General features: G+C 46.5%; 2 protein-coding genes across 2 annotated transcripts in view; both read left to right on the top strand.

Annotated features, from left to right (window-relative positions):
* The window catches only part of LOC147729344 (embryonic protein UVS.2-like), a 136,302-nt gene extending 133,646 nt beyond the window's left edge, over positions 1–2,656 (top strand). Inside the window, exon 13 of the mRNA XM_086959834.1 lies at positions 2,496–2,656. Within this exon, the coding sequence (XP_086815960.1) occupies positions 2,496–2,656 (161 nt within the window). The remainder of the gene's footprint in view (positions 1–2,495) is intronic.
* Positions 2,657–2,761: 105 nt separating this feature from the next.
* The window catches only part of LOC147729343 (embryonic protein UVS.2-like), a 104,608-nt gene continuing 80,156 nt past the window's right edge, over positions 2,762–27,213 (top strand). The window contains exons 1-3 of the mRNA XM_086959833.1: positions 2,762–2,885; positions 19,377–19,401; positions 24,552–24,617. Of these exons, the coding sequence (XP_086815959.1) occupies positions 2,817–2,885; positions 19,377–19,401; positions 24,552–24,617 (160 nt within the window). The 5' untranslated portion in view covers positions 2,762–2,816. The remainder of the gene's footprint in view (positions 2,886–19,376; positions 19,402–24,551; positions 24,618–27,213) is intronic.

Below are 27,213 nucleotides of genomic sequence, written 5' to 3'. Positions count from 1 at the left end.
TCAGGTGTTGTAGCACACCCTGGTGACGTTAGGCAGCCAGGGTGGACCCCGATGATGAAGCATGTCACCACTAGGCTGGTGAGTGAGGGGTTTTTCATAAAAGGATAAATTCTTTCCTTTTGTCAGTCACACACCCCATTAGGAATTTTCTTGATTCTCTATAGTGGTACTCCTCTCTTTGTTTATTTAGAAAAACTAAGTACACCACACACTATGAAACAAAAGAGAAGACATAACACACTAAGAGAGAAACCAAAGTACAGCATGCACTATGAAAGAAAACGGAAGCTGCCATTATCCAAGAAAAAATCAAAATACATTATACACTCAAAATAAACTTGGCCTGGGCAAAGGTTTTAATTACACCAGGGTAATCACAGTAATTTCATTAATTATGCATTACTCTTGTGATAAGAAATTACACAAATGATGCGATTTCTCCAGCTTGAGTAATTAAGAGTAAGCTATGGCAAATCCTACTGCAGGAGCACAGGAGAAAAAAACAAGGGGCATATTTACTAGAAAATGGAGCTGCGTGGTGCTGCAAGCCATCTTGCTGCACCGAACTGCATCATAGGGTGCATGCGTTGCAGGGCTCACTCTAGAGTGTAACTTACTGGGTTTGAGTCTCACACCTTTTTCTCACTCATTTCATGTGACACCCACTCCTTGTGAGAGTTTAACCTATTTGATATGTATCCTACACTTTAGCTTACAATCTCTTGTACTACATGTATGCCTCACATCTTGGAGGACAATTTCGTTCTTGGACAGCATCAAGGGTCAGACCCCCCTGTTCTGGACTCTTAATGATACGTTTTCCATTAAGGGTTTGTCTCAGATTCAGCTTACACTATGAAAGAAAACGGAAGCTTCCATTGTCCAAGAAAAAATCAAAATACATCATACACTCAAAAGAAACTGGGCAAAGATTTTAATTACACCAGGGTAATCAGAGTAATTTCAGTAATTATGCATTACTCGTGTGATAAGAAATTACACAAATGATGCGATTTCTCCAGCCTGAGAAATTCAGAGTACGTAAGGGCAAATCCTACTGCAGGAGCACAGGAGAAAAAAAACACGGGGCATATTTACTAGAACATGGAGCTGCGTGGTGCTGGAAGCCATCTTGCTGCGTCGAGCTGCATCTTTAGGAAAGTGCAGGGATGTGTCGTATTTACAGCAATAGGACACGTCCCTGTGTTTTTCTAGGCACAAGCGCACAATTGGGTGCCTAGCACCATTGCAGGCACCCTTGCACCATGGTGCACCATGGTGCAAGAAGGCCTGCTTTGCAGGCTGATTGTTTTTGGGCAGGAAGGAAGAGAATGCAGCACACATAGACAGAGCAAAAAACGAAGAAAAATAAATGTATTTCTCCTTGTTGCGCCACTTTAATGCATCCCCTGGGGAGGCTTTAGAATCGGCCGCATTCCCAGGTTTACAAAACCTTGTACATCTGAGAATGTGTCAGAATCCATGGATGGCGTGGGAACACCCACAGCAACACCCATAGAACGCCCCTTTCACACCGAGTAATAAAAAATAAAAAATGCATGAAATGAGCCATATTACAAGGCCACGAAAAGCCAAGCTAGGGTGGCTTCACGTGGCTTTATAAATATGCCTGGCACACTGCGCCTCTAAAGTGACGCTTCAGCATTGTAAACATGCCTAAGAGATAGAGATCGAGCTGATGCTAGATACTGCTATTCATGTCCTATAGAATTTAGTGCTACTTTCTAATTTCAAAATGCATCCTCGAGCCCATTTTGGGCACAAAGGAGGATTTAGCAGTAAGAAAATAGTGCTAAATGCTGGATTTTGCTTCTCATATATTTCCGCATAATTACGAGTAATTGCGCTGGAGAGAATTACACCAGTTACACCTACCCCTAAAAACAAAAATCATCATGCTCTATTCAAGAAAACAAATGGTTGGAGACTGAAAGAGGGTGCTTATTGGTGAAAAGGTGGTGGACTCTCATACACTTTGTCTGAAGATGTTGAGCTCAGATTCAGGTATGTATTTCAGGAAGGGGCACCATATTCCCGTCACGAGGGCGTAAGGTCTAATGCCTCTGGTGACGCCATTGTTACAACCTTCCTTCCATCATTTTACTCTTTTACCTCTCATTCCACCCATAATAGCCTTGCACCTTTCTAACCTCCAAGTATCCTTCCACCCTTCTTTTCCTCACTCCACTTTTTCTTTCATTTAGCCTCCTACCATGTTTTTCATCCACAGATCCTCCCACACATCTTTTCATCCTCAATCCTGCCTTTCATACTTCCCCCTTCCTTTGATCCTCCCACTCTGCCTTTCATCCTACTACTCTGCTCTTCATTGAGTTCATCTTATGAACTTTTTGTGTCTCCTGTGATCTTCTCCGATCCGGGTCTTTCGGTGCCTCAAGGACTTTTGTTGTTGTTTGAGCAGCCAAAACCTGGGAGGTGCATCTGTGTCTAATCAAATTTTCACCTTCTTACAGAAAGAATAAAGAGTGAAGGCTTTTCAAACAAGAATATATCACAGTGCAGGGTCTGTGACAAACCAAATTTACCACACTTGAAAGCTGCTTATTATTTGTTTAGCCATAGCACCTCTGAGGAGATTCTAGGACATCCACCCAATGACAGACACACCATGTGACCGGTGAGGAAAGAGGTATCACCCTTGGGACTGAGAGCTGATTGGAGGATGCTCAGCCTCTTCTGGGTATATAAATGACTGGTCTGGGGTCAACAAAGCATCTCCCAGAAGGAAGAAACATTGTCCTCTGGTAACCTGAGCACTGCCCCAGAACCCAAGGATGGACAGCAGAGGATGGGCCCTGGTCGCAGTGTGCCTGGTGAGCACCTGCTGGTGCTTACCTGTACAGGTGAGACCCCTTTACCAATGGTATTTAGAGCTGAGAGCGGGTACAGGTGAGAGCTGCAGTGACAGTGTTATATATGGTTCTGTGTAAGTGCTGATGTAACTCTTATATATAGTTCTCTGCAGTTGTATACTTGTGGGGTGTACATCACTGTAAGTACACCTGTGCAGGTGAGAGCCGTAATAACAGTGTTATATATGGTCTGATCTTGTCTACTTCCACCTTCAAAAAAGAAGTAAAACATTTCTGATGAAAAAGTTCCAGCCCTAAGATAACACCTTGTCTTTCGTTATTGTATTCCTGCGTGCTGCATTGCTTACCAACTGTAGAGGTCGATCTTAGTACATGTTTGTCCTCAATATTTTGTCCATCGTTCATATATGTGACTAGTTTTTGTTAGCACCATTCTACCCTACCTTCCCTTCATGTAAGAACATTAGTGATTGGTGAATACTTGCACAGACATAACAACACAGAGCAGTTGTTGTTTTCAGAGTCGCCCCCGATGAAGGCGCCGCATAGGTGCCGAAATGCATTGGGCTCATCAGTAAACGAATGATAATATATGTTATGTCAAATGTTCCAATGTACAGAAGATAATATGTTATGTGCAAAATAGAGAATATAAATGCATACTGTTATGAATATTGAGAATACCAAGAAAAAATGTTAAAGAGAATTGAATCATCAAAAATAAATGTGTTAACAAGGAAAACAGAAGGTTTATAGCGTGGTCATATATACCTATATAAATAAGGTGCGGAGCACCAGGTGAACAGTGCGCGATTAGGTGGGCACTAAAACCCATTATAACCTATCATTTACTCCCAGGAGTGACTATCCTGAATAATCGCAGCACCATTGGAATAGTTAATAAATTTGAGTATAACACGGAGTGCTCCTCACGAACCTCACTTACACAAACTAATAAAACAAAGACACAGATAATTCTGAACGAAAACATAACCTGGTCTGATAGACTAGTTGTTTCCAAAGCAAAGTACTTGGGTGTGAATTTGACCTATTTTCCGAAGTTATTATTTTTTTCAGAACAATTCCCCTAGAATTCAACAATGCTATCCTCCAGCTATTTGATTAAATATTCTGTCAATTCATATGGTCCTATTCCAACACAAGGATAATATACAAACTACTATCCCTACCCAAGGAGAGAGGAGGCTGGGCGCTGCCAAATCTTAAGCTATATTGTTGGGCGACTGTGCTACAGTAAAGTCAGTTTTTACTATATGACATCATTGGGCAGACACACTCTGGGCTATCCTCCCCATACATGGCTCTACTTGGGAAAAACAGTAAAGGATGCCTATGGAGGCAGCTCGACTTCGGGTACTTTAAACGTATTCGGTTCAAGTCTTTAAAAAACGCATACCGGGTCTTTTCTAATTTCTGGAAACTTTTCGGCCTCGGAATACTGAACTATTACACCCTCACTAAAAATAACCCAATGCTTCCTTTAATCTTTGATGATTCATACCTACAGAAATGGTACAATGCAGGCGTAACTAAACTGGGGGACTTGATCACCCGGAATGGGACCCGGTCCTTTTCAGATATCAAGACACAGTTTTTGATTGAAGAAAATCAGATCTTTCACTACTACGCTGTTAAGAACTTTTTAGATCACAAGACTGGTGGACTAGTTGACTTTGATAAAATAGAAATTATTGACAGAATACAGGAAAATAACCCACTCCGGATTGGAGCAATTTACTATAGCCTGAATGAGAAAATGCCAGACGATATGGGGAAAATTGACGCAAAGTGGCAAACAAAACTGAACATTAACCAGAACGTCTTTTGCACTGCACTGAACCTAGCTCACAAATATTTACTATCCACTAAGTTGCAGGCACAGGTTTAGAAAACAGGATTTTGTCTCTATATTACACCTAGCAAAATTGCAAAGTGGGGAACTGGAAGAGGTACACTATGCCCCAGATGCCTAGAATACTCAGCGGATCAGGTACATATGTTCGCTACGGGGAACAGCCTTTACGACGCAGCGTTACACCGCCGTGCCGTTACAATGCAGTCTTTTCAACGCAAGTCGTTACCACGACTTGCGCTGGAGGACGCTGCAGGACAAGGAATTTTTTAATTTACTATCCAACACCTTCCCTACTGTACGTAGGCTGGTGTTGGAATAGTAAATTAAAAAATTCCTAAGTCCGCACCCCCTCCAACTCAAGTCGTGGTAACGACTTGCGTTGAAAAAACCGCGTTGTAACGGCACGCGTTGTAAAAGTACGCGTCATAAAGCCGTACATCCGTTCGCTACTTGTCCAAACCTGAAACCACTCTTAGAACAAATACAACATTTTATGGGAGTGGTGCTGGGACAAGGTATACAATTAACTCCATCTGTTGTTGTATTGGGACTGGATGATTGAACTCGGGCCGGGGGTCCTTTAACTTTTGTAGCAATGACCATTTGTAGAATCTGTATTGCGGGCCACTGGAAAGACCCGATTCCCCCTTCGTTTGCATAGTGGCAGGCAAGACTACTAGCGACATGTAAATTAGAAAAGGCTATTTACGCCAAAAAAGGCAAACGAGCTAGAAAAAATGGAATAGCGGTTTGGGAACAGCTAGGAAACTGGATAGATGGGGTGCAAAACTAGATACCTACATGTTCAAGCAGTCCTCTCTCCTCTTTTCTTTTTCTCTTTTTCTTCTCTTCCAGCAAACTTACGGCCTCACTTTTGCAGAATCCTACTTATTTTTCTTGCCTCTCCTATGCTGTTTAATTAATGATTGTGTATAGTATAGCTAATGTTTTCTTATTTGTTTGTTTTTTTCTTTCTTTTTTTCCCTCTGTTGTCCTGACATGAAGTTGGAGGAAAGTATAGAATGGTGCCAGGGTTGGGTGGGGGGGTTGGGGTGTTTCGGAAAACAAAAATGTGATGGAAACACTGTAATTGGATTTTCTTTGTGACAGAAAAAAAAGGAATCCTAAATGCCTTCTGTGAATACCAAAAGTCTTAAAGTTACTACTCCTATCGGTATTCACAGAAGGCATTTAGGAGTCCTAAAGAAAGGAGTCCTAACTTTACTACTCCTAAACTGAGAAAATTCCTAACTTTAAGACTTTCAGTATTCACAGAAGGCATTTAGGGGTCCTAAAGTTAGGACTCCTAACTTCTGTGAATTCCGAAATGAGTAAGTGCCTTCAGTGAATACTAAAATGGTAGTAACGTTTAGGATTTTATCTTAAGTTAGTTATGTGATTCGGGCCCAATCACTGTAAGTACACCTGTGTAGGTGTGAGCGGTAGTAATAGTGTCAGATAGACCTATGTACACATAAAGCCTCTTTGATGTACTGCCCCTGACTGTGAGGGCAACTGTAGAGCACAGAACAGAGGTAACAATAATACAATAATACATATCGCACGTATTGCACCTGTACAAGAGAGTATATGTGACAGTATCTCATAGCCCTGTGTACATATAACACCTTTCAGATGTGCTTCACAGAGAATCCTCCTGTACAGGAGACTATGTCAGTGATAGTATTACAAATCTCTGTGTACATGTAATGCCTCTCAGGTGTGAAAGAGTGCACCTCTATGGGACAGTATGTCAGTGGCAGTATAACATAGCCCTGTGTACTTCAGTTGTGTTTCAAAGAGAACACACTTGAGCCGGGGAGACTATCAGTGTCAGTATTACATATGTGAGAATTTCACATCTCCTTCTTGGAAAAACTGCGCATGCGCGCACGCATGCACATGCGCATTTCTCACATGAAATGCACGAGTGTGAGCGCATGCACAGTTTTCCTAAGGATTTGAAGAGACGCAAGGAAGATGAGGGGGGCAGCCCGGGGACACCGCTAAACAGGTAAGTGGTTTTAATTTACTTGTTTTAAGTAGTATAATTACTTGTTTAATGGGGGGTGGAGGCAGGGCTGGCCAACTCCGCTCCACTGCGAAGTGTGTGGAGATTTGCCTACTACACATTTTCTACATAATGCGGGGTAGGCAAATCTCTGCACACTCCGCAGGCCGAGCGGAGGTCTACGCCCGGGGTTAGCGTGCACCAGTTAATATTCAGGGCAATATAAAATGAAAGAATTCTTCTATATGCAGAAATATTATGCAGAGCTACACACACTTTCCTGTATATGTAGGGACTGTAATTTCAAGATATTTGGTAATAACAACAAAGAAAGGATTGGGAGGAAAACCAGCTTAAAGAATTAAAAAATTACCATGTTGATGACGTCATGGTGTGTGCAACTGATGGAACATATAAATATTGTATGTTTTGCTGTGGCGTTGTCTTCCATTTTTATCAACAAATGTCTTGCTCCTATTATTTGGACCGGTGTTTCTGGGCATCCTGGGCTGCAGCTTGTGTCACCACTGCAAGGACAGCCCTAATACACCCAGGCCGCACCCGGAGCCTGTCCCGTTGGGCGAATCTCAGCTACTTCAGGGGTGTACTTGTTGAGCTGCTCTCAGGCTGGAGCAGCCATGCCAACAAGTACCCGGCTACTGCCAGGGAAGAAGGGGGCCATGTTATGTGTAGTGCAGCTTCACACCCACAGATAGTCACCGCTGCAACAAAACAAGCCCCTCCCTTCCTTAACAGAGGTCAACCTGGCTCACCTCACACATAAACAAGTGCTTGGAAAGGAGGGCCGCACAAACTACTGCACCTCGCTCTGCAGCTGTGGCCAGCGCGTGCAATGCTGGACGGGCAAGTGTCAGGCCTAAGGCCAGGCCACTGTTCACCAACTAACATGTCTGCTTTATAAAGGTTTGTTGCAGTGATAGCTCTCTTTCTCTCTCTCTCTCTGTTTATGTGCTACTTCGCCAATGTGGGGAGCGAGAAAGGCAACTACTCATTTTCATTTTCACATTTGTACATGCGAAATTAATAATTTAAAAGTGGCCTGTTTTTAGGTCTAGCATTCGAGATATCTTGTATATACTTTAATATATACTTATTTTATTATATACTTATATGTGTATGTACTTTGTGGGCTCCTGAGATCAGCCCAAGGACTTGTCTACTTCCGCTTAGGGACTTTTTTTCTTTTCAACTGCCTCTATTTAACTGTTTTGAAGAAAAACGACCAGCAGAGGTCAGTAAACTACCAGAATTGCTTTCTGCTAAGGGACTTTCTTTTTTTTAATTTTTCTGGTAACTGCCTCTATTTAACTTTCTTGATAGAAAACGACCAGCAGAGGTCAGTAAAATACCTGACTCACTGTAGCATTCTCTAGATTCCAGTCCATACAAATTGTCTTCCACGAGCACCCTTAGACAATAATATTTTTTCAAATCTTGTATTTTCACTGATATGACCACAGAAGGCCCTGATTTTATATTAAAACAGAGATTTGAACTATACTATTTCCCACTGAAAAGCAATATTTCTCTCCATGTGTTCTCATACCTGCTGAGTCATGCAGTTTGGTGCTTACTTTACCTCCATGCTAAAGAACAGTAAATATTTCAGCACCCAGGCTAATGTGCTACATATCTAAATACATATAAGGTTCCAAAGGCGAGACTGATTGTATTGCAAATGCTTGTTTTGAAGTGTTACCAATATATTGTCCGTATTTTTTTAAAAAACCTTTTCCCTGTTCAATAAATCACAAGACACGGCCGTCTCTTTGAGCATCTCTTTTTTGTTGCAGTTATTTGGAGCCAGGAACATGGCCCTGAGCAGGCTTCTTTCTGTACAGGATTTATGTATGTAATCATAAAGTTGAGTGTGCAGACAATTAATGTTTTCGGCGCCTGATCGTGGAATTTTCATTCATTCGAAGTCAGCATAGTAAACACAAGGAATGTGTCCGGTTTAATAATCAATGCTCATATCTCACCCTATCACATGTGTGGATATTTTAACACCCATGTCGCTGCTGTGAAGACCCCCTGCGAGCTGGCTATTTGTCCAGCAGGGTGGCCGTGGTCCCAATCGGCATCATTTCTGCGATGGCGAGACACAACACCATGGTACCCGCAGGCATACACGCGTTTCACGCGTACTGTAGCCCAGGTAGACATGCCTGCACACGTAAGCGCCAACATCACACTGATGGCGATTCCAGGACTGGCCTATGTTCTGCAGGGATACACAGCAGACTGACTGCTGTCCTGGGCTGATGCCTACTGATAGAGCTTGGGTTCACCTGCCCAAGATCTTACCATACTCACATGGACCAAAAAAACATACACACTTTAAACAGGTACACCTATGCTAAACCAGTGATTTAATTTTAACCTTTTTTAGGACATATTCCTTGACTTACCAATCCTAGTCACCGGTACCTAAAGTCCTAAGGGATCAAGGGAGTTAGCAAGTAAATAGTTAGTAAATTAATATTTGCACTCATTAAATAACTACAGACCCGGGAAAGATTTAAGAGCTTTATCTAAATATTTTCTTAAATGTTAGAGTCCATACTAAATCAATCAGAGCTTGATCAATTAGAAAGAATAAAATCAAAGCAAGATGAGGTGAAAATATCATGAAACGTTCTTTAAGCATTGAAACATAGGAAGGGTAAGAAGAGGGAAACAGCACAATGACATACCCATGCAACTTTTTTATTTACCTGGAATGGTGTGAAAACCAACCCTGGCCACGGGCTAGTATAAAGGACAGGACCCCAATAGGGCAGGTGCCAACAAGATAGAACAGGTGCAGACCAGAATCAGGATAAGTACGGACCAAATTGGATCAGGACAAGACCACCGCAGGTCAGGACTGGCACCCACAGCTAAAGTGCAATGCCAGCGTCACACCCCTCTCTGCAGCTAACATTCGGAACCCCATTTGGGTTAGCAAATCTTCTCCCTCAGGAAACTCGATTGGGTTAACTAACTCCTTCCCAGAACCCCGATTGGGTTATCGAATCTTCTGACAGAGTGCTCCACCAGCACCTCTGCTCTCGATCACCTATTGAGTGCGTTGGGTCAGTGACAGGTCAGCTATTCGCACAAGTCGGACAATCTAACTAGCTAAGCCTACCTTAGTTATACACTTTTCCAGGGCAGTGTACCACCCCCAAATGTTGCAAATGTGTGTATTCCCTCAATTTGATTGGTCAAAGGATGAGGAGAAGTCATCACACCATACCAGTTATGAGGTCATGCTCTTCAATATTCAGATCAATGTTCCCACCCAATATTTTATTTTCCCATGCACTTTTATTCCACCCGGCAATGAATGTTCCAATAGTAAATACAATGCATAATTTGACATCCTCTTGGAGGTTCAGGAGGTCGAGTTCCCATGAACATCTTATAGCAAGTCAGGAGTTGGCATGAATTAAATGCCATGGTTTGTAGACTCGGGTGAATTCGGTACATGCTCAGTTTTAGGACCCAAGATGGAGCAACATTGTACTTGATTGGTCCCAACACGAGTTAATAGCAAAGTCAAAGAAAAATAGTTTAAATGAATGCACTGTATACCACTTATCTCTACTCTATTCGCATTACTTTATTTTAACTACAGTATTAGGGATTATGCAGGACGAACAACTTAGTAAAAGCAGCAATGCAAGCATTAGCACGTGAGAACAAAGAGCAGCCATCTTTAGTACTAGTGCGCAGAAGCAAAGTTTTCCCACCAAAGCAGTAAGTATGTCATGTCATGTGAGTATGACAGACGCATGCTCAGAAACGTTCCCGCGTTGCTGTGGCCATTTTGGGTTAATCGAGTTACGGTTAGTAAAAAGCACTATGCAAGCTTCCCCAGCTTACTAGAAATTACATATTTTGTATTGTTAATAAGACAAAACATGTTTATTAGTGTATTACAGTTAATTTCGAGAGGGCTGATTCCAAGCAAGCCTATTTACGAGTGAAATCTTGCTCCATCACTACAATCAGCTCTATGTGCTCTTCACCAAATACCCTCTATGGGGCACTTTGGCACTTAATCATCACATGGGGCGCTCACTTTGCAGAGTTTCAATCAATCAATCATGGGGTTTATAAAGCGCTCTACTCACCCGTGAGGGTCTCAAGGCGCTAGAGGGGGAAGCAGCTCTGGATCAGTTGAAGAGCCAGGTCTTGAGGTCTTTCCTGAATGTGTGTAGGGTCGGGGAGCGTCTGATGTTCACAGTGAGCTTGTTCCAGGCCTTGGCTGTGATGTAAGAGAAAGCTCTCCTGCCTGCTCTGTTCCTGCGGATGTGGGTTACCTCTATCAGGGCAAGTTCGGCGGAGTGGAGGCTCCTCTTGGGAACGTGGAAGGAGACTCTCTCGTTGAGGTATTTGGGTCCAATGTTGTTGAGGGATTTGTAGGTGAGGGTGAGGAGTGGTGAGGAGTTTGATAGTTTAAGACCTCTGCCCTTATTCTTCCGCGGATGGCTGGTAACAACACCAACGCTCACTAATCACAGAGCGAGTAACAAACGAGAAACAAAACGCTAGGTAGAGGGCGTGGGGACCTTCAGCACAGCAACAGACCATAAGCAAGTGAATGAGCCAGGAAGATTTGGAGGGAGGGACCCAGCGCAACGAGAGGAACCTAGCACAGCAGTCGGCCTGAGGGAGAAATACAAATAAAAACACAAGTGAGGAAAGGGCATTGTAAATGTTTCAAATAGCATGATTTTCAGCTCTGCTCACAGAAACAGCGTTGCAGCAAAGTTAAGCTGAGAGCAAGAATGCTCTGCAAAATAAAAGGGAACCTTCGCCCAGAATGAGCAGGAAACCAAGGAACAAAAGGTAACTAGGGAAACAAACACAAGAAAGAGTAATGATACTGTAGTTAGTCCCTGATGCCAGGAGGAATGACAAGGAAAAGGAGGGATAAAGAGGCAGGACTGACAACTAGCAAGCATGGATTTTTAAAGGACACTGAAACAAACAAATCAGATGGGTTTAAGCCCACAGGAGAAGTATACTAAAGAATACACGAGGCTGTTCGCTTGAGATCCACCTATAAAGTATACAAGAAGCAATTTGCCTATGCGACCTAAAAATGACCCAGTAGGCACATGTTCCGTAGTATAAGACATGCATAATAGGCCCCACAACAGGAGTAAAGTAGGACTCTCTCACCTGCAGGCCCCAATGCTGCAGCACCATCTTAAACAATGCCTCTGAGCAAAGTGTCTAGACCCCAAGAGTAAAGCTTAGAGGCACATGACAGGCACAAGAGGGTCTTCTATGAGCATTTGTGAGGCATCGGTCCAGGAGGCTGGGGACACCATAAGGATCGAGCGGTGATTAGAGGTCACCTTACCTGGACAGGTGATAAGTGTCAATCAAACTGAACTGTGCTTTGGTTGCTGTCGATCCTGCGCTGGATTCTGGCCTCTCGCCGGGGTGTGCCTGTTCCGCTTGTTCTGCCGCTGCCTCTCGCCGCACCCGCTCCGCGGGTGCCGCTTCGCGGCTTGGAGGCTCAGAGGAGGGAGTGGTGAGAGCTGCGTGCCAGGACTGGGAGGCGCCAGGAAGGACCAACTAACAGGCGCTCGCAGGGACTCTGTAGACCAGGAGTCCCTGCTTCCCCTGCCCTGAGAGCGGACGCGCCCACCTTGAGACACGCCCCCCGCCTGACCAGGTGAAAAGGCGCGTGTTCCCACAAGCCGCCGGGACCCACCTGAACTGTGCTTTGGTTGCTGTCGATCCTGCGCTGGATTCTGGCCTCTCGCCGGGGTGTGCCTGTTCCGCTTGTTCTGCCGCTGCCTCTCGCCGCACCCGCTCCGCGGGTGCCGCTTCGCGGCTTGGAGGCTCAGAGGAGGGAGTGGTGAGAGCTGCGTGCCAGGACTGGGAGGCGCCAGGAAGGACCAACTAACAGGCGCTCGCAGGGACTCTGTAGACCAGGAGTCCCTGCTTCCCCTGCCCTGAGAGCGGACGCGCCCACCTTGAGACACGCCCCCTGCCTGCAACGCCCACTACATAACAAACAGCCTGTCGCTCAGCGGGACGCGAGCGGGACGCCGAGCGAAGCCCGAGCAAAGGGCGGGCAGTCTGTGGCAGTCAGGGGCTGTCTGAGGCTGGGCTGGGCCACCCCCCTTTCTCCTTCTGCCCCCTGAGTCTATCTGCAGGCTCCGGACCCACCATGTCCACCAGATCCGGCAAAGCCTTGAGGGGCTGCGGAGCTAATGCTATAGGGGGTGCCACGACGATTGGAACAATGGACAAATTTATCACCCGGGTGGCTAACGTCATTGAAAAGGAGATCGCAATGACGGAACGCCGCCTTTCGCTTGACTTTCTTTCATCTAAGCGGTCCTCCTTGGGAACGGTGGCCCATGCTCTATCGCCGCCTATCCCCCCCCGCCATTTCACCCCAAACAGATGAGCACCAAATTGCAGCACTAGAGGCTGGACTAGACAGAATAGAAAGCCTCATATCACTTCCTACCACAGGCAGCTGCTGTATCGAGGCTATTGCTTCTGGCCCACCGTCATACACAGCCAGCCCTCTGGCAAACAGGTCTCTTGCGGCTCCTATCGACCCCTCACCTCACACATCACCTCATCCCCAGATTCCATCACTGCGGGTCCATAGGAAAAGGAAAAGGGGAATCAACACTAGGAGGGGGAATTATTCCATGCTTCATAAGCGATCTAGGACAAAATTAAACAGGGTCATTACACACCAAGGCTCTGGGGAGTTGGAAACCCCTGGGTCTATAGTCCCCTCTCAGCATGCAGTCGAGCTCCCTTTACCGTTACCCCTGCCCCCAGTCACACCGGTTCTTGCTAATCAGGTTACTCCTCTCGAGTCTCTCGAGAATTTGTTAAAATCTTTGTTCAACCCGTTACTTGACCAAGTTAGGAACCTGGGGGTTAGACTAGATAATTTTGAACAGGCAACAAGGGACAACTTTTTTTCCTTGAAAACCCTGCTGAAAGTGCAACCTAAACCATCTGAATTCATCCCAGATAGGAATGTGGCTAGGGAGGCCCCAGTTGGCCAACCAACTGGAGCCCAGCCGTCGTTGCCGGCTAAAACACCGGCCTCAGGGAAAGCCCTTGTCTCTGTCCCTCCGGCCGGTGCGAAGCGGTCGACGACCAGTGAACTCACCCATGTAGCTCAGGTGCACGGTACTACCCCCTCAGCAGTAACGGCACTTGTGCCGAATCCTGCGCAAAAGAGTCAACAGAAGAAAGGGACTGGCCTGGGTGCCCTCTCGGCAAGTGCTGCGTCTGATAAAACTATCGGAGCGGCACCTGTCGCTAGGGCTACTAAACCAACCTTCCCTCCCAAAAATCCGCCTGTGCCTAAAACCCCCTCTTTGCCACAAACTCTTCCCCTAGCAGTCCCAGAGCACATCCCGTCACGCAGGTGCCCCCCGGTAAACCTCCCACCTGAATGTCATCCCTATGTGGTTGTCCTTACCAAAGTTCCCCTTTTAAAAGAATCCCAACAGGAAACAACCCAGGCGCTGAAAAACAAAGTCATTCACTGGATGAAAACTAATAGACCTCTTCCAGTGGGTGTAGATGGCCTGATCCTTGGGGTGCGCAGGGTGAGCTGGATCGGCTACGGGAAAAAACTCTTTGAGGGCGATTGCGTGGTGGTTAATTTTCAAGATACAAGAGCCGCCCACGCAATATGCTCCCAAGGCCGTACGGCTGGAATGGGGGTCGATGTTGTCGACCTATCCTTCTTTTACCCTAGTACGTTCCCGACCACTCCACTATGCCCTGTCGGGCCCCCTCCTCTAAATATCGCCCACGGCCTTCCCTCCCTGGGAGTCTTCGCGCAGCATCCCTACCCAGCGCCAGTAATGCAGAACTGGGGCTTCTGGGGCTGCTGACTCCTTGACGTTCCCGGGGATGATCTTGAGGTTCTTAATCCTGTTGCTGAGCCCATCCCCTCCCCAAAAACCTGCTGCCCCTTGACTGCACTACAATCCCAGGATAGCGACAAGAATGCCCCAGAGCAAGGGGAAACCGGAGAAGTTCCCGGCTTACTGGTTGATCCTCCCGTTGCGGGGGCTGCGGAGACGCCGCCCCTCGTCGGGATCCGTAGCATTGCAGCTGTGACGGACCCCTCGGTTAGGGTTTTCAGCTGGAATGTGGCGGGTCTCGAGAGGAAGCTAGCGCTCCCTGACTGGAACTCGCTGGTGGAGCAATACTCCATATGCATGTTCCAGGAAACCTGGAGCGGGGTGCCCCTGCATAAGGCAGGTTACTCCACCCACTTCCTACCAGCAACCCCTAGTGCAACCGGCAGGGGCCGCCCTTCGGGTGGCCTCCTAATTTGGGTGGCTTCAGAACTCAACTGCAGGGTGGTGGAGCGGGACACTAAATGCCCTGATCTCTTGAACATAGTGCTGAAAAACTCCCAAGGCCGAGTTATTTTAAACATTTTTAACATTTATGCCCGAGGCACAAAGGGGGGCAGAGAATCTCCAATAATATCCTGCTTAGAAGCCCAGCTCCGCTCATCACCCCATAGGTCCTGCACCCTGGTGGGGGGCGATTTTAACTGCACTTTTGAGCCCCTGGACCTTGAAATCTTATCGGATCAAGAGGAACTCGATGCCAGGTGGGGGATTCCATCCCTTGAACTGAACCCCATTAAAAGGTGGTCAGAAGTGGCCCTCCAGATTAATTCGATAGTCATGGAGTTTGGCCTGAGGGCCGCCAATGGCAGGACCAGGTCTGACAAAGCCGGGGTCCACACTTACAATAGGTCAGGGCACACGTCACGGATCGATTACCTTCTCCTTGACATTCATCTGTGGAGCATGGTGGAGGACATGGTGGTTATACCATCTGTCGAGAGTGATCACAATCTTCTCTCTCTCACCATGTCTCACAGGTGGATGTCCTGCCCCGTGACTAGAACTCCCTGTAACCCCACCCCGGACCTGTCAGTAGTTGCCAACTGTGGTCGGCGGCTAAAGTGGGCAAAGTTAGCACTCTCTGAGGAGAAAACCTCTGCCATTAGGCAGCTTCTTGCCTCAGCCCTAACTAATTTGGACATCCAGGTGGACGGGCTGCCGGAGGTGACCTCGAGGTTCTGCACAATAACACAGGCCATTGGCGATCTTTTCGTAGTGCCAGTCAAAACAAATAGAAGGAAACCTAGCCCACAAGGCAGATTGGGCTGGTTCAATCAGAAGTGCAGGGAGGCGAAGTCACTTCTCATTGAAGCAGTAAAATCTAAACTACCATCTAGGACTAGGGCGGCCAGGAGGCACTACGCACTCTGTCAAAAAAATGCCAAAATAGAGTGGGAGGATAACTTCTGGCAGGACCTTCTGACCGCCAGTCGCGGGAAAGACGCAAAACGCTTCTGGGACCTGGTGGGAATTAGGAACCGACCTGACGACTCTATGAGGCCCTGTACCATCAATGCCCAAACTTGGTTCTCGCATTTCCAAAATCTCTATTCTGCCATTGAAGGCCCACTAAATGACCCCTTTGCCACCCCGCCCTCTAGTCCAATCCAAGACCTCGAATCCTTTACAGTTTTGGAGGTTACAAACCAAATCAAAACTCTGGTCCCACTTAAAGCAGCTGGCCCGGATGGCCTCCCAGGTGATCTCCTGCGAGCATACTCGGAAGAGTGGGGGGTAATAATTTCTGTACTCCTCAACGCAATTTCCGCTGGAGGTCCGGTGCCAGATTCGTGGAGGGGTGCTGAGGTGGTCCCCATTTACAAGAAGGGCAGTAGGGACCTACCTGGGAACTATAGGCCTATAAGCCTAATAGATTCGTCCCAGAAATTAGCGGGGAAAGTGATTTTGGGGAGGATTACGCAATGGGTGGATGAAAACCACATCCTGTCCGACATGCAAGCTGGGTTCCGCTCAGGTACCGGAACCATCGAACAGGTATTTAGGCTCCTGTTAATACACTGGAAGGTGGTGGAGCTAGGCAAAGGCAGTCTTTATTTGGCCTTCATTGACCTGAAGACTGCCTTTGACCTGGTTCCTAGGGAGGAACTCTGGAGGGTGTTACACAATTTAGGGATGCCCCGGTATTTATTAAACCTCCTTATCAAACTGCACAATAACACCTATGCCCAGGTTAGATGGGGGATGAACGGGGAAAAGACCGATAAGATCAGGGTCGAGAGGGGAGTAAGGCAGGGCTGCGTCCTGGCTCCTACCTTATTTTCCCTCTATATTAATGGGGTGGTAGACCACCTACCTCGGCGAACCAGCAGACGCTCCCACTCTGGGAGGCGTAAAAATTCCAACCTTGCTGTTCGCCGATGACACCCTCCTCATTTCTAAAACACCCCAAGGCCTTCAGACATTGCTGAATCGTTTCCAGGACTTCTGCACCTCCAGGGGCCTTGTCATCAATGTTGAAAAGACTAAGTATTTGGTTCTGCACCCGCCCCGCAAGCTTGGTCGCCCCCCTATTTTGAATTCAATACCCCTAGAAAGAGTGGCAGAATTTGATTATCTGGGAATCCGACTCAATGACGTGATGAACTGGAACGCCCATATCAACAAAATGGTACTGACCCATAAAAGGGTGGGGGGGGCTCTTCTCAAAGAGTTTAATAACTCAACTAAACACTGTGTTGCCCCTCTACTTGATATTTACAAAGCCCGTGCGGTCCCTGGGTCATTGTACGGAGCCGAATTATGGGGTCTGGGTAAAGTGGATCTACTGTGCAAGGCGGAAAACAAATTCATCAAAGACCTCCTTGCCTTACCATCAAGTAGTCCGACTATCCCAGTGCTCATGGATGCAGGCTGTAAAGCGATAGGGGACCAGGCTCGCCTTCGACCCCTCTTGCTCTGGGCCCGACTGTGGAGGGTACCGGAGCTAAAACCTTATGCTGACGGCCTGGCTGAGGTGATGCACTCTGACGGATGGCACAGAATCAAATGGTTGAAGAACATCAAACACCTTCTAGGGGACCTAGGCTTGGATTCCTGTTGGGATAGCCACTCCGCTCCCCCGAAGGAGACCCTAAAAAGACTGTTCTGGGAGTGGGTCCGCATGAAGCGCAACAGTAATCAGCACCATTGCAAAGCCACCGCAGCTTTCCTGTTGATAAAAGATGTTGTTGCCTACGAGCCATACATGGACCTAATAACAATTGCCATGGATCGGTCCCTGTATATCAAATTTCGGCTGGGGCTGCTACCCTTGGCTGATCTCTGCTCCAGGTGGAATAACTCCCAGCCCTCTTCACGATACTGTGCTCTCTGTCCCGACAAACCAGAGACTGTGCCACATTTTCTCTTTGAATGCCCTGATTACGGCCGACCAAGAACACGCTGGCTCGGCCCTATCTGCAGAGAATTGGGTACTCGCCAGCACTCAGTCGCCCTTCGGATTCTTTTAACTGACACTGCCCCCTCGATTGTTTGTGCCGTTGCTAAGTTCTTAAAATGGGCTTGGTTGATTAGACTTAGAAGACTGTCAGTATCAATTTAATCTCTTTTTAACTAATTTATGATGGTTTAACGTGTTTTTAATGCTTTTATTTATTGCACAGTCATACTTTCTTCGACATGCTGTTTTAACTTTTTGTATCGCTTTTATGATATATGCATATCGAAATAAAGCAATCAACCAACCAACCAATCAAATTTGAACTGACTTTGAAAGTATGATTTCCACCCAGGCTTATTTTAAAAATCCTATAAGGAGTGAGACTTTGGGAGGGTTTGTTGTAGTGAACCTCCATGGACATTTTCCAGTACCAAGGTTCTCATTCTCTGACACGTCTCAGACACGTCTCTGATTGGCCCATGTAATTCCTAGATCAAACTGAGCTCATTGTAAGCATGGGTCTGTGTGGGAGGGTATTTAGTGTGGTGTTTACAAAGATTATGGCTATTGCATGGAGTTTGTGGAGTGTGCCTGCACGAATTCTGACACTTTGTACCAGGAATCTTTTCCCCCAAAAAACCTGCGGGTATAGAATTAGTAAGCTTGTTTGAATTCTCATTTCTGCACAAAGAGGAGTTTACACCCACGTCAGTATTAGTGCACCCATATGAGGGGTCTATTTGAGGTACCTCAGGACAAATCCATAGAGTCTTCTGTTACATTATACAGAACTCTGTTCATCTTCGGAGCCCTCTGTGCTGCTGAAGGCCATCTGTTCTTGTGACACTCTCTCCGAAATGTTCCTTCAGCAGTTGTCAGAATCCGAATAGGTGCATGAACCAACCTTGACACTTGTGCAACCCAGAGTGCCTGAAACAAGGGCCCAAACCAGGCTAGGAGCCACAGTGTTTCACCACAGTATGGATGCTTACAAATCGATCCACAAAAATACTGACAGCAAGATATCAGCTGCACAGTATCAACAAGGAAAGTCAACAAGGGGGCATCGGAACAGTAAATCTCCACTCTCCAATACTACCTCGATGATACTGTGCAAAATCGATGTCCTGCTGCCCACACCATTACAGGTGGAGATTGTGTAGTTCAATATTTTGACATACAGCCCAACCTACATCTTATGTCATCTTTTCAAACATGGCTTTAGGATTCCCTAAAGTTCTAAGATCCTCATACTTACATTGGGTGATTAAAATGTAATTTTTCTCTTTTGCAGATTTTCTATGAACTGGAGAAAAATCGTAAGTACATTTTTTGTCCAAATATCTTTGAACTTGAGCGTAGCTCCTGTACATAAGGAAGCGCTATACTCTTGGGAGGGTGGCGGCTGCATGGTGTGCTATCTACTTATTCCCTTTTAACCAGATTTTGTGTATCTACAAAGGGAGAGAGAGTGTCACCCTGAATGCAGTGCCTCGTAAAGATGTGTGGTTTGCGCATGAACATAATGCTGCTATGAGTCACAAGGTGTGAGGATGAAAGGAGGAGCATTCACTCCACTGACTGCATGTACAAAATAAAGGTGAACATGGAGAAAGCCCACAATGAAGCAAAACCCTGAGCACCTTTGGCTGGTTCATTGATCGGACGGCTCCATTGAGTATTTGGAACCGGTGTTTGGGAAAGGACTCAACATGTCAAACATTTTCAGAGTATCTGTCCCATAAGTTAGTTGAAACTGCTAATTTTTCCCACTTTGCCATGTATATCCTGTCACCTGCAGGGCTCTAAGCATCTCACTCCCTACCTGTGCATGAACATCTTAGCGAGTTGCCAGAAATACACATTTGTGGCTCGATTCACAAAGGTAAATAAACTTAGACCAATAGACTAATGGGCCTATTTACAAGCCCATTGCGCCACCAGTAAATAACTTTCATGTGAGGCATCGGCTGCGCACTTGGCTTGCCCGCATTTACAAGGCCACGTAAGGTCACCCTAGGTGACGTTTCATGGCCTTATACATATGGGCCTCTTTCACACCTTACTCTGCATGAAAGGCAGTGGCGGCTGGTGACATTTGAAAGCAGTGGGGCGTAAAGGTTGGGCACGACTTTTAAGCCGCAAGCAAAGTGAGCAAGCGCAGCTAACAAAAGTGGGGACAGGTTGGGTCCTCCTCTCGAGAAAATTGGAAAAGGATTGGCAAATGGTGAATTTTAAAGCAAAAGTATTCTGAAACAGACACCCGGGCTGCTTGAATAGCACACAAAGTCTTTTTATGTGGGCAGGTGGGAGGCGGGGACAGAGGGCCAGAAGTCCCTTCTGGTATCTAATGCTACAAGCGGCCTCCAGCCCTCCCTTTACCAGACCAGCAGTGAGAGCACAAACCGCACTGGTGGTAACTGTGGACTCTGCAAACAGTGGCTGCAATCTCACAGCTGATGTAAAACACTCAAAGTCCTCAAGTCTTAAACTCCTGGAAACGAACGCAGCGCAAGGTTAATGTCATTAAGCAAAAACAACAAACGTGAGATTAATGTCATTGAACAAACAAACAACACAGCAAGCGATTAATGTCACAACACAGCGGGTATTAACATCCTTAAAAAGACACTGAAACGCCTCTTCCATAGCACGGGCTGAGCAGGAAATAAAACGAGCATATTCCGTGGTGAGAGCACATGCTGCCACCCTTCACTTTTCAATGTGATACAAACTCGCAGCACCAGTGGTTTCGGGTCCACTCACTATAGTGCAATGCCCACCACACTGCGAGCCTGCTTCGTGCTCCCGCTCACTCAGCAGCACCACGGTTTGAGAGACAACTTAGTGCTCGGCAATACCCCAGTCCCCAAACGCTCGCGCAACAGGTGAGTATGCACACTTTTCAACTCACACTGCCATGAAATGTTTAATACAGTGCTTCAGTAACTTCATAGCGCTATTGCTGTGATATAGCGGTGGGTCAAATTAGTTTTTGAGCAAGTTAAAGTCCGCATCCAATCCAGCATGAAATGAGGAAACTCTCCATGTAAAGATACGTTTTAGAAACATAATTTCTCCCAAAATTAGTTTTAGTGCTCTTAAAAAGTGGAAGGTAGAGGTTCGCCTAACCTTCTTTATTCCTCTACAGAGTAAAATAAATGCTTATTTCCAGTGCTTCCAAAAGACGTTTGGGAGATGGTACTTACACACAAATTAAGTCTTCCAGCACCCACACCCAGAACCAGAAGTACCCAAAACACACACACACTCACTCTTTATTCTTCACGACTTCCTGATACATTCGACACCACCAGTTCTATACGTGGTCAAAATACTAGTGAGCAATAGAGCAAGCCAAGGCCCACTCGAGCTGAAGTCAGGACTGAAAGCGGAGGTCCTTTACCAAAAGCTGCTGGACCACAGAGGAAGTGAAAAACACCAGACTTCCGGGCAGCAGGCGCGAGCGGATGATGAAAGAAAGGTCAGGGATTAGGTCAGATTTCAATAATGCGAGTACAGATTTCTCCTGTTTCTGATCTTCAAAGAGGCGTGGTCTACAGATGCTGGCGGGGTGTTTTTTTTACTACTGCTTATACAGTGCATGACAGGCAGTTTGTGGTCCTTTGACCTTGCTTCCCTTGAATACCAGGGTATCTCTCTCTCCCCACAGGTTAACTTTTTTAAAGTCCTGAAGTTGCATTAGCGCTAATATGTCGAATAGGGAAACTTGGGATTTCCAGACCGGCCACGATTTCAGAAACGCCAGAAGGACTGGGGTAGAGTCAAGCATGGCCCTTGGTCTGCCTTAGTTCTCTTCACAGTACAGAGGCCGAGGGCCATCAACCCCAGTCCACTCAGTCTCAGAACAGGAAAAACATGCGTTCTCACAGGAATGGGAGGGTGTTGTTGACATTCAGTGTACTGTTAGATCGCTAAAAGTAACACTGCACCGGCCATAGATGGACCGTTCCTCGCTCCATCCTAGGACTCCGTTGGCTGCAACAGGATGCATGCAACATAATACATATGTATTTAAGTGCCCCTCGAGCTATGCAAGCCCCTTGCATTTCCTCTGCAGTCACGCCTTCCTGTCACCTCCCCCCATCCCCCGCTGCGCGAAGTGGCTGCAGGGGCCCCAGTAATGTGTATAAAAAAAATGCATTCGGAGCAAGCAAAATGTGCATTTCCTTCATAGTTATACCGTGCTAAGAGGCGATGACGCACATAGCTCACGGCAACAGGCCCCCCGGAGAAAATGACGACAGCCTAGTTGCACTCGAACATTGTACGTATGCCCTCCAAAATCCGAGCATGCAATGCGTAACTACCTGGCTAAGAAGGTTAGATGTGCTTGTGGCGCTACATGTGAAATGGGGCCCTTTGCACTTGGCAGCTATAAACTGCCCCCGACATAGTGTCTAAATAATATTAGGTGCACTTCCAACGAAGTAAATATTTATTTAAAAACCAACCAACGCCGAAAGCACTCTGTGACTGCAAAGTAAATAGTACCTCCCCACACAAGGCGGTTCACACAACGGCATCCGCGACGTTTAATTTTCACCTGCAGGAATATTTCACACTGCCCAGGCCTCTCGCGCACAATGGACTCAGGGCAGGGCACGGCGCTGTGACCCCCTCCCACCCTCTGCTTCCTGGCATCCGAGTCCAGGCCGGGGGCCCTCACTGTGTGCGCTGTTGATGGTGTGCAATGCACATTTGACATGTCACACCCAGTCTGTAAATGTAAGATGTATTACAATGCCTGAATGTATGAATGCGAAGCAACAGAGCTCCGGAGACGGTGGGGCTAGTCTACATATAGCCATGCAGTTACGGGGGGGGGGGGGGGGGGGGGGGACGGGACGAGTGGGTAATAAAATAAAGAAAACTAAACTTACCTTCCTCAGTCCGGACCTCCGCTCCTTCTCCACACCCCGGATCAGATCACGCGCTGCGCCGTCGCATCAGATCCATCATTTTGACTTTGAATTAAATGCACCAGGCTGCGCGGTAAAGTCTCAGCCAATCCTGTCGCTGCATTAGCAGCACCAGTACGCCAGGATTGGCTAAGAGCAGGGTTAGTGCCTGCCCATATGAGACCCAGGGGGCCGGGGTCCCTCGCACTCTGAGTCGCTGTTGGGGAGGGAGGGGAATGTTCTGTACAAGGTTCGCATGCGCAGGCAAGTCCCAAAAATGAGTCTCCAAACATTGGCATGCGCACACTGCAGCTGCGCTGTTTCTGCAGCCTGCTGTGCTGCGCTGTCAATCACTACCGCAGCCCCGCCCCCACACCATCTGCGATGTCGGACTTGTCCCAGTAAACTGAGCTAGGGGTTACCGCAGATAGTTTGCTCACGCTCCGATTTATAATATACATTTTTAATCCTTCCTCAGCGTGACAGTCGTCCATGGCAAGTGGGGCAACGCCCCAACGCCCCCAATGGACGCACCGCCACTGATGAAAGGGGCGTTCCCCGGGTGCTGCTGTCGGTGTTCCCACGCACCATCCACAGGAATTGACACATTCCCGGATATTCAACATTTTGTAAAACTGAGAATGCGTCAGAATCCGACCCCTCCCCAGGGGACGCACAGGAATGGCGCAACAAGGAGGAATACTTTTCTTTCTCCTTGTTGTTTCTCTTTCTCTGTGTGCTACGCTCTGCGGCAAGCGTAGAAAGAGGAAAATGGCATCAATGATTGTTTTTTGTGCAGGAAGGCGTGCCTTCCTGCACAAAAATAATAATCCCCGCAGCGCAGGCAACCATGCAAAATGACCCACGGGTGCCCGTGCTGCAGCATGGCAGCCAGCTGGTCACCAGCGCAGGTGAGAGCACAGGGATGCATCGCATTCTTCTTAATATGACGCATTCCTATCCTTTGAAAATGACGCATCGTGGTGCAGCGAAATGGCTTGCAGTGCTGCATCAGTTTCTCATAGAAGAGGCCCTAAAGGTATGTCTTATGATATTCACAAAGATACATTTTAGTCCAGAAGTTTAAGTTTACTGTATTCGGCATTCACACAGACATGTTACGAGTATTATCTTTACGTCCTCACTTGGGCAGAGTTTTCAAATTTGTGGCAGAATCTTTACACACGGGGTGGAATCTCCACCCCGAGTTTGGAGACCCCACTCCTGGTGCATAGACTCTACCCTGGGTGTGGGTATTAAAACCTCCGCACTGCGCCCGGAGTGCGGAGATTCCGCCTTGAGTGCAGATACTCTGCACCGAGTTTGGACATTGAAATACTATTCATCACTTACCTTTATGAATACCAAAAGTTGTAAGCTTAGACCTTTGGCCTACGTTTACCTTTGTGATTCGGGCCCCTAGAGTATAGACATAGATGCACTTTCAGACTCAGTGAATATTTCATCTCCTATCACTGCTTTCTGAGTCCGCCTATTCCAGTGCCCGAGCAGCTGATGTAAAGTTGGGAATGTGCCTTCTCTTTCAGACACCCGGCATTCAGAGGAGCCCCTGAGACCAGACATCTTCGAGATCATCACCAAAACGAACCAAGGTAAGAGAATAGTTTGAGGCCTCTGGGCGCTACACTTTGTTCCACAATATTCAACTGTGACCCTGATCCCAGGCCCCTTTGAGATCAAAATGGAACCAAGATAAGAGCATGTCCTCATGGCCTCTTGGCGCTGCACTGTGTCAAACAGTAGTCAGCTGGAACCCTGAGCCCAGACATCTTCGACATCAACACCAAAGGGAACTACGGTAAGAGATAACCTCAGGGCCTCTGAGCGCTATACTTGGTTAAATGAAATTCAGTTGTGACCCTGATTCCAAGCGGCTTTGAGATCAAAATGGAATCAAGGTAGGAGGAAACCTCCGGGCCTCTGGGCGCTACACTCTGGTGAACAGTAGTCAGCAGTGACTCTGAGCCCAGACATTTTCAACGTCATCACCATAAGGAACCAAGGTAAGAGGAAGCCTCAGGGCTCCTGGGCTCCACACTCTATTACACAATATTCAGCTGTGACCCTGATCCTAGGTATCTTTGAGATCAAAATGTACCAAGGTGAAAGCAAACCTCAGGGCCTCTGGGCTCTACACTCAACAATAGTCAGCGAACCCTGGAACCCAGTTATTTTCGGAATCATCCCCAAACAAAACCAAACTAAGAAGAAACTTCAGTTCTCTGAGCGCTACACTATGTTACAAGATAGCCACTGGGATCTTTGTCTGCCAGATCGTCACCAAAGAGAACCAAGGTAAGAGAAAACCTAAGGCTTATGGTTGTAGGAAAGTGCCCCTTTTTGCATAGGTAACCCCCACTTTTTGCCTAATTTCTGATGCACTTTGACCGAATGTGCACTGGGTCCCTGCAAATCAGGTTCCCAGTGCCTGTGGGCTTTCCCAAAACTGTACCTTTGTTTCCACAACTGCGCACCTCTAGTCCACATATAAATCCCTCATAAAAGGTACCAAAGGTACCAAGGGCATTGTGACCAGAGTGGATCTCTAAAGGTGGCAGCATGTATTGTGCCAACCTCAGAGACACCTCACCTAACACATAAGCACTGCCATTTCAGACTAGGGGGCATATGCACAAACCAATGAAGGAGCGGGGTGTTAAGAAACATTTGCTAACACCACGTTGCGCCATTCTGAAAATGCAGGGTTGCACTGTATTCACAAAGATACAGTGCAACCACGCATTACCCCTAGCACTGGTGCTAAATTAAGCTGCCTAGCGTCAATGCAGGCACCCTGGCACCATAGTGCCAGGGTGCCTGTCTTGGGGTAGTGATTATCTTGAAGGGAATGATTGTTTATGTGCAGGAGGGTGTCTCTTCCTGCACATAAACAATCACAAATGGCAATGTGTGACTCCTATGTGTGCTGGACTGTGCAGCGCAGATAGAAGTTGCAAATCGTCATTCTTTTAATGATTGTTTATGTGCCAGACAGGTCTCCGTCTTGCACATAAACAATAATTCATGGTGTTTAGCTGTTTATATGTGTGCTGCGCAAAGCAGCAGACCTTGAAACAGCAAAAAAGGAGGAAAAATAAAGCAGTTCTCCTTGTTTTGCCATGTTAAAACGATGAACAGTCATCAGTCCTGCACCGCCTAGTGTTCAAGCGAAGTAGAATTAAGGGACGTCTCGTCAATACGGAGCCACTCCTTCGCTTGAACACTAGGCGGTGCAGGACTGATGACTGTTCATCGTTTTACCTAATCCAATTTGAACTGATGTTAATTATCCTATATTGATACCGGTGATTGACAAGATTCTACTCTGTTCACACCAGATGTTTTTTGCCTTACAAAGTACCGGAGCTCTGTGAGTGAATACCCAACTTCACCTACAGCTTTGAATATCATATGAAGCCAATTGCCTCACAATTAATAGTCAGGCTTTAAAGACACTGCGATCCACAAACGAATCGTCTATGGGATGCAGTAACAGTACTTTGTAAACAGATTACAATATCTCTATACAGATCACTATTGATAACAGTCCTGAGGATGGTTTCAGCAATTAACCCCTGAGAAACCGAAACGTCGACAGTACACCTTATTCCCTTCTTTGTTTTATTCAATGTACTTTGGGATAGGCGTTTTTTTAGGTTCTGTTGAGTCACTGAGTAATTTACTTATGTGTGTACCCACAGTCCTAATCTCTATTTGTTTAATAATCTGTATATGAAGTTGATTCCTTTAATGAACTACTTGATAAAAACATTTTTTCGTATACACCTTGTGTCTTTGTTTATATGTTATATGTTGACAATATGTTCTTTGGTTAAGATGCTAAATTGTTGATTTATTCACTTCAAGGACGATTGATTGGTCCTTTTTGTAACAACTTGAATCAATAAAACATAGACTAAATAGAGTCCCTTGAAGGCAACTTTACCCTTTTACTTTCATTACCCAAGCCCTCAAGGGCATTCCGGGTCGCTCACTTCCTTGAAAATTATTTACAAGGCAGCGTTAAGCCACTTTGTAAAATAAGGCGAGGCGCCTATCGCCAGAGGAACATCATTAAAAGTGAAGTTCCTGTGGCGATTGGGGCTTGTAAATATGCTCCTGTGTGTTTTGGTGCAGACAAGTCGACATGGCGTCATGGCACACCCACAACCACTGCCTGTGGCATAG

Source organism: Lissotriton vulgaris, chromosome 2_2 (genome assembly GCF_964263255.1).
Source record: "Lissotriton vulgaris chromosome 2_2, aLisVul1.2, whole genome shotgun sequence".
NCBI lineage: Eukaryota > Metazoa > Chordata > Amphibia > Caudata > Salamandridae > Lissotriton > Lissotriton vulgaris.
Note: the sequence above shows the minus strand (reverse complement) of the source record. Positions and strands in the feature narration are given on the sequence as shown.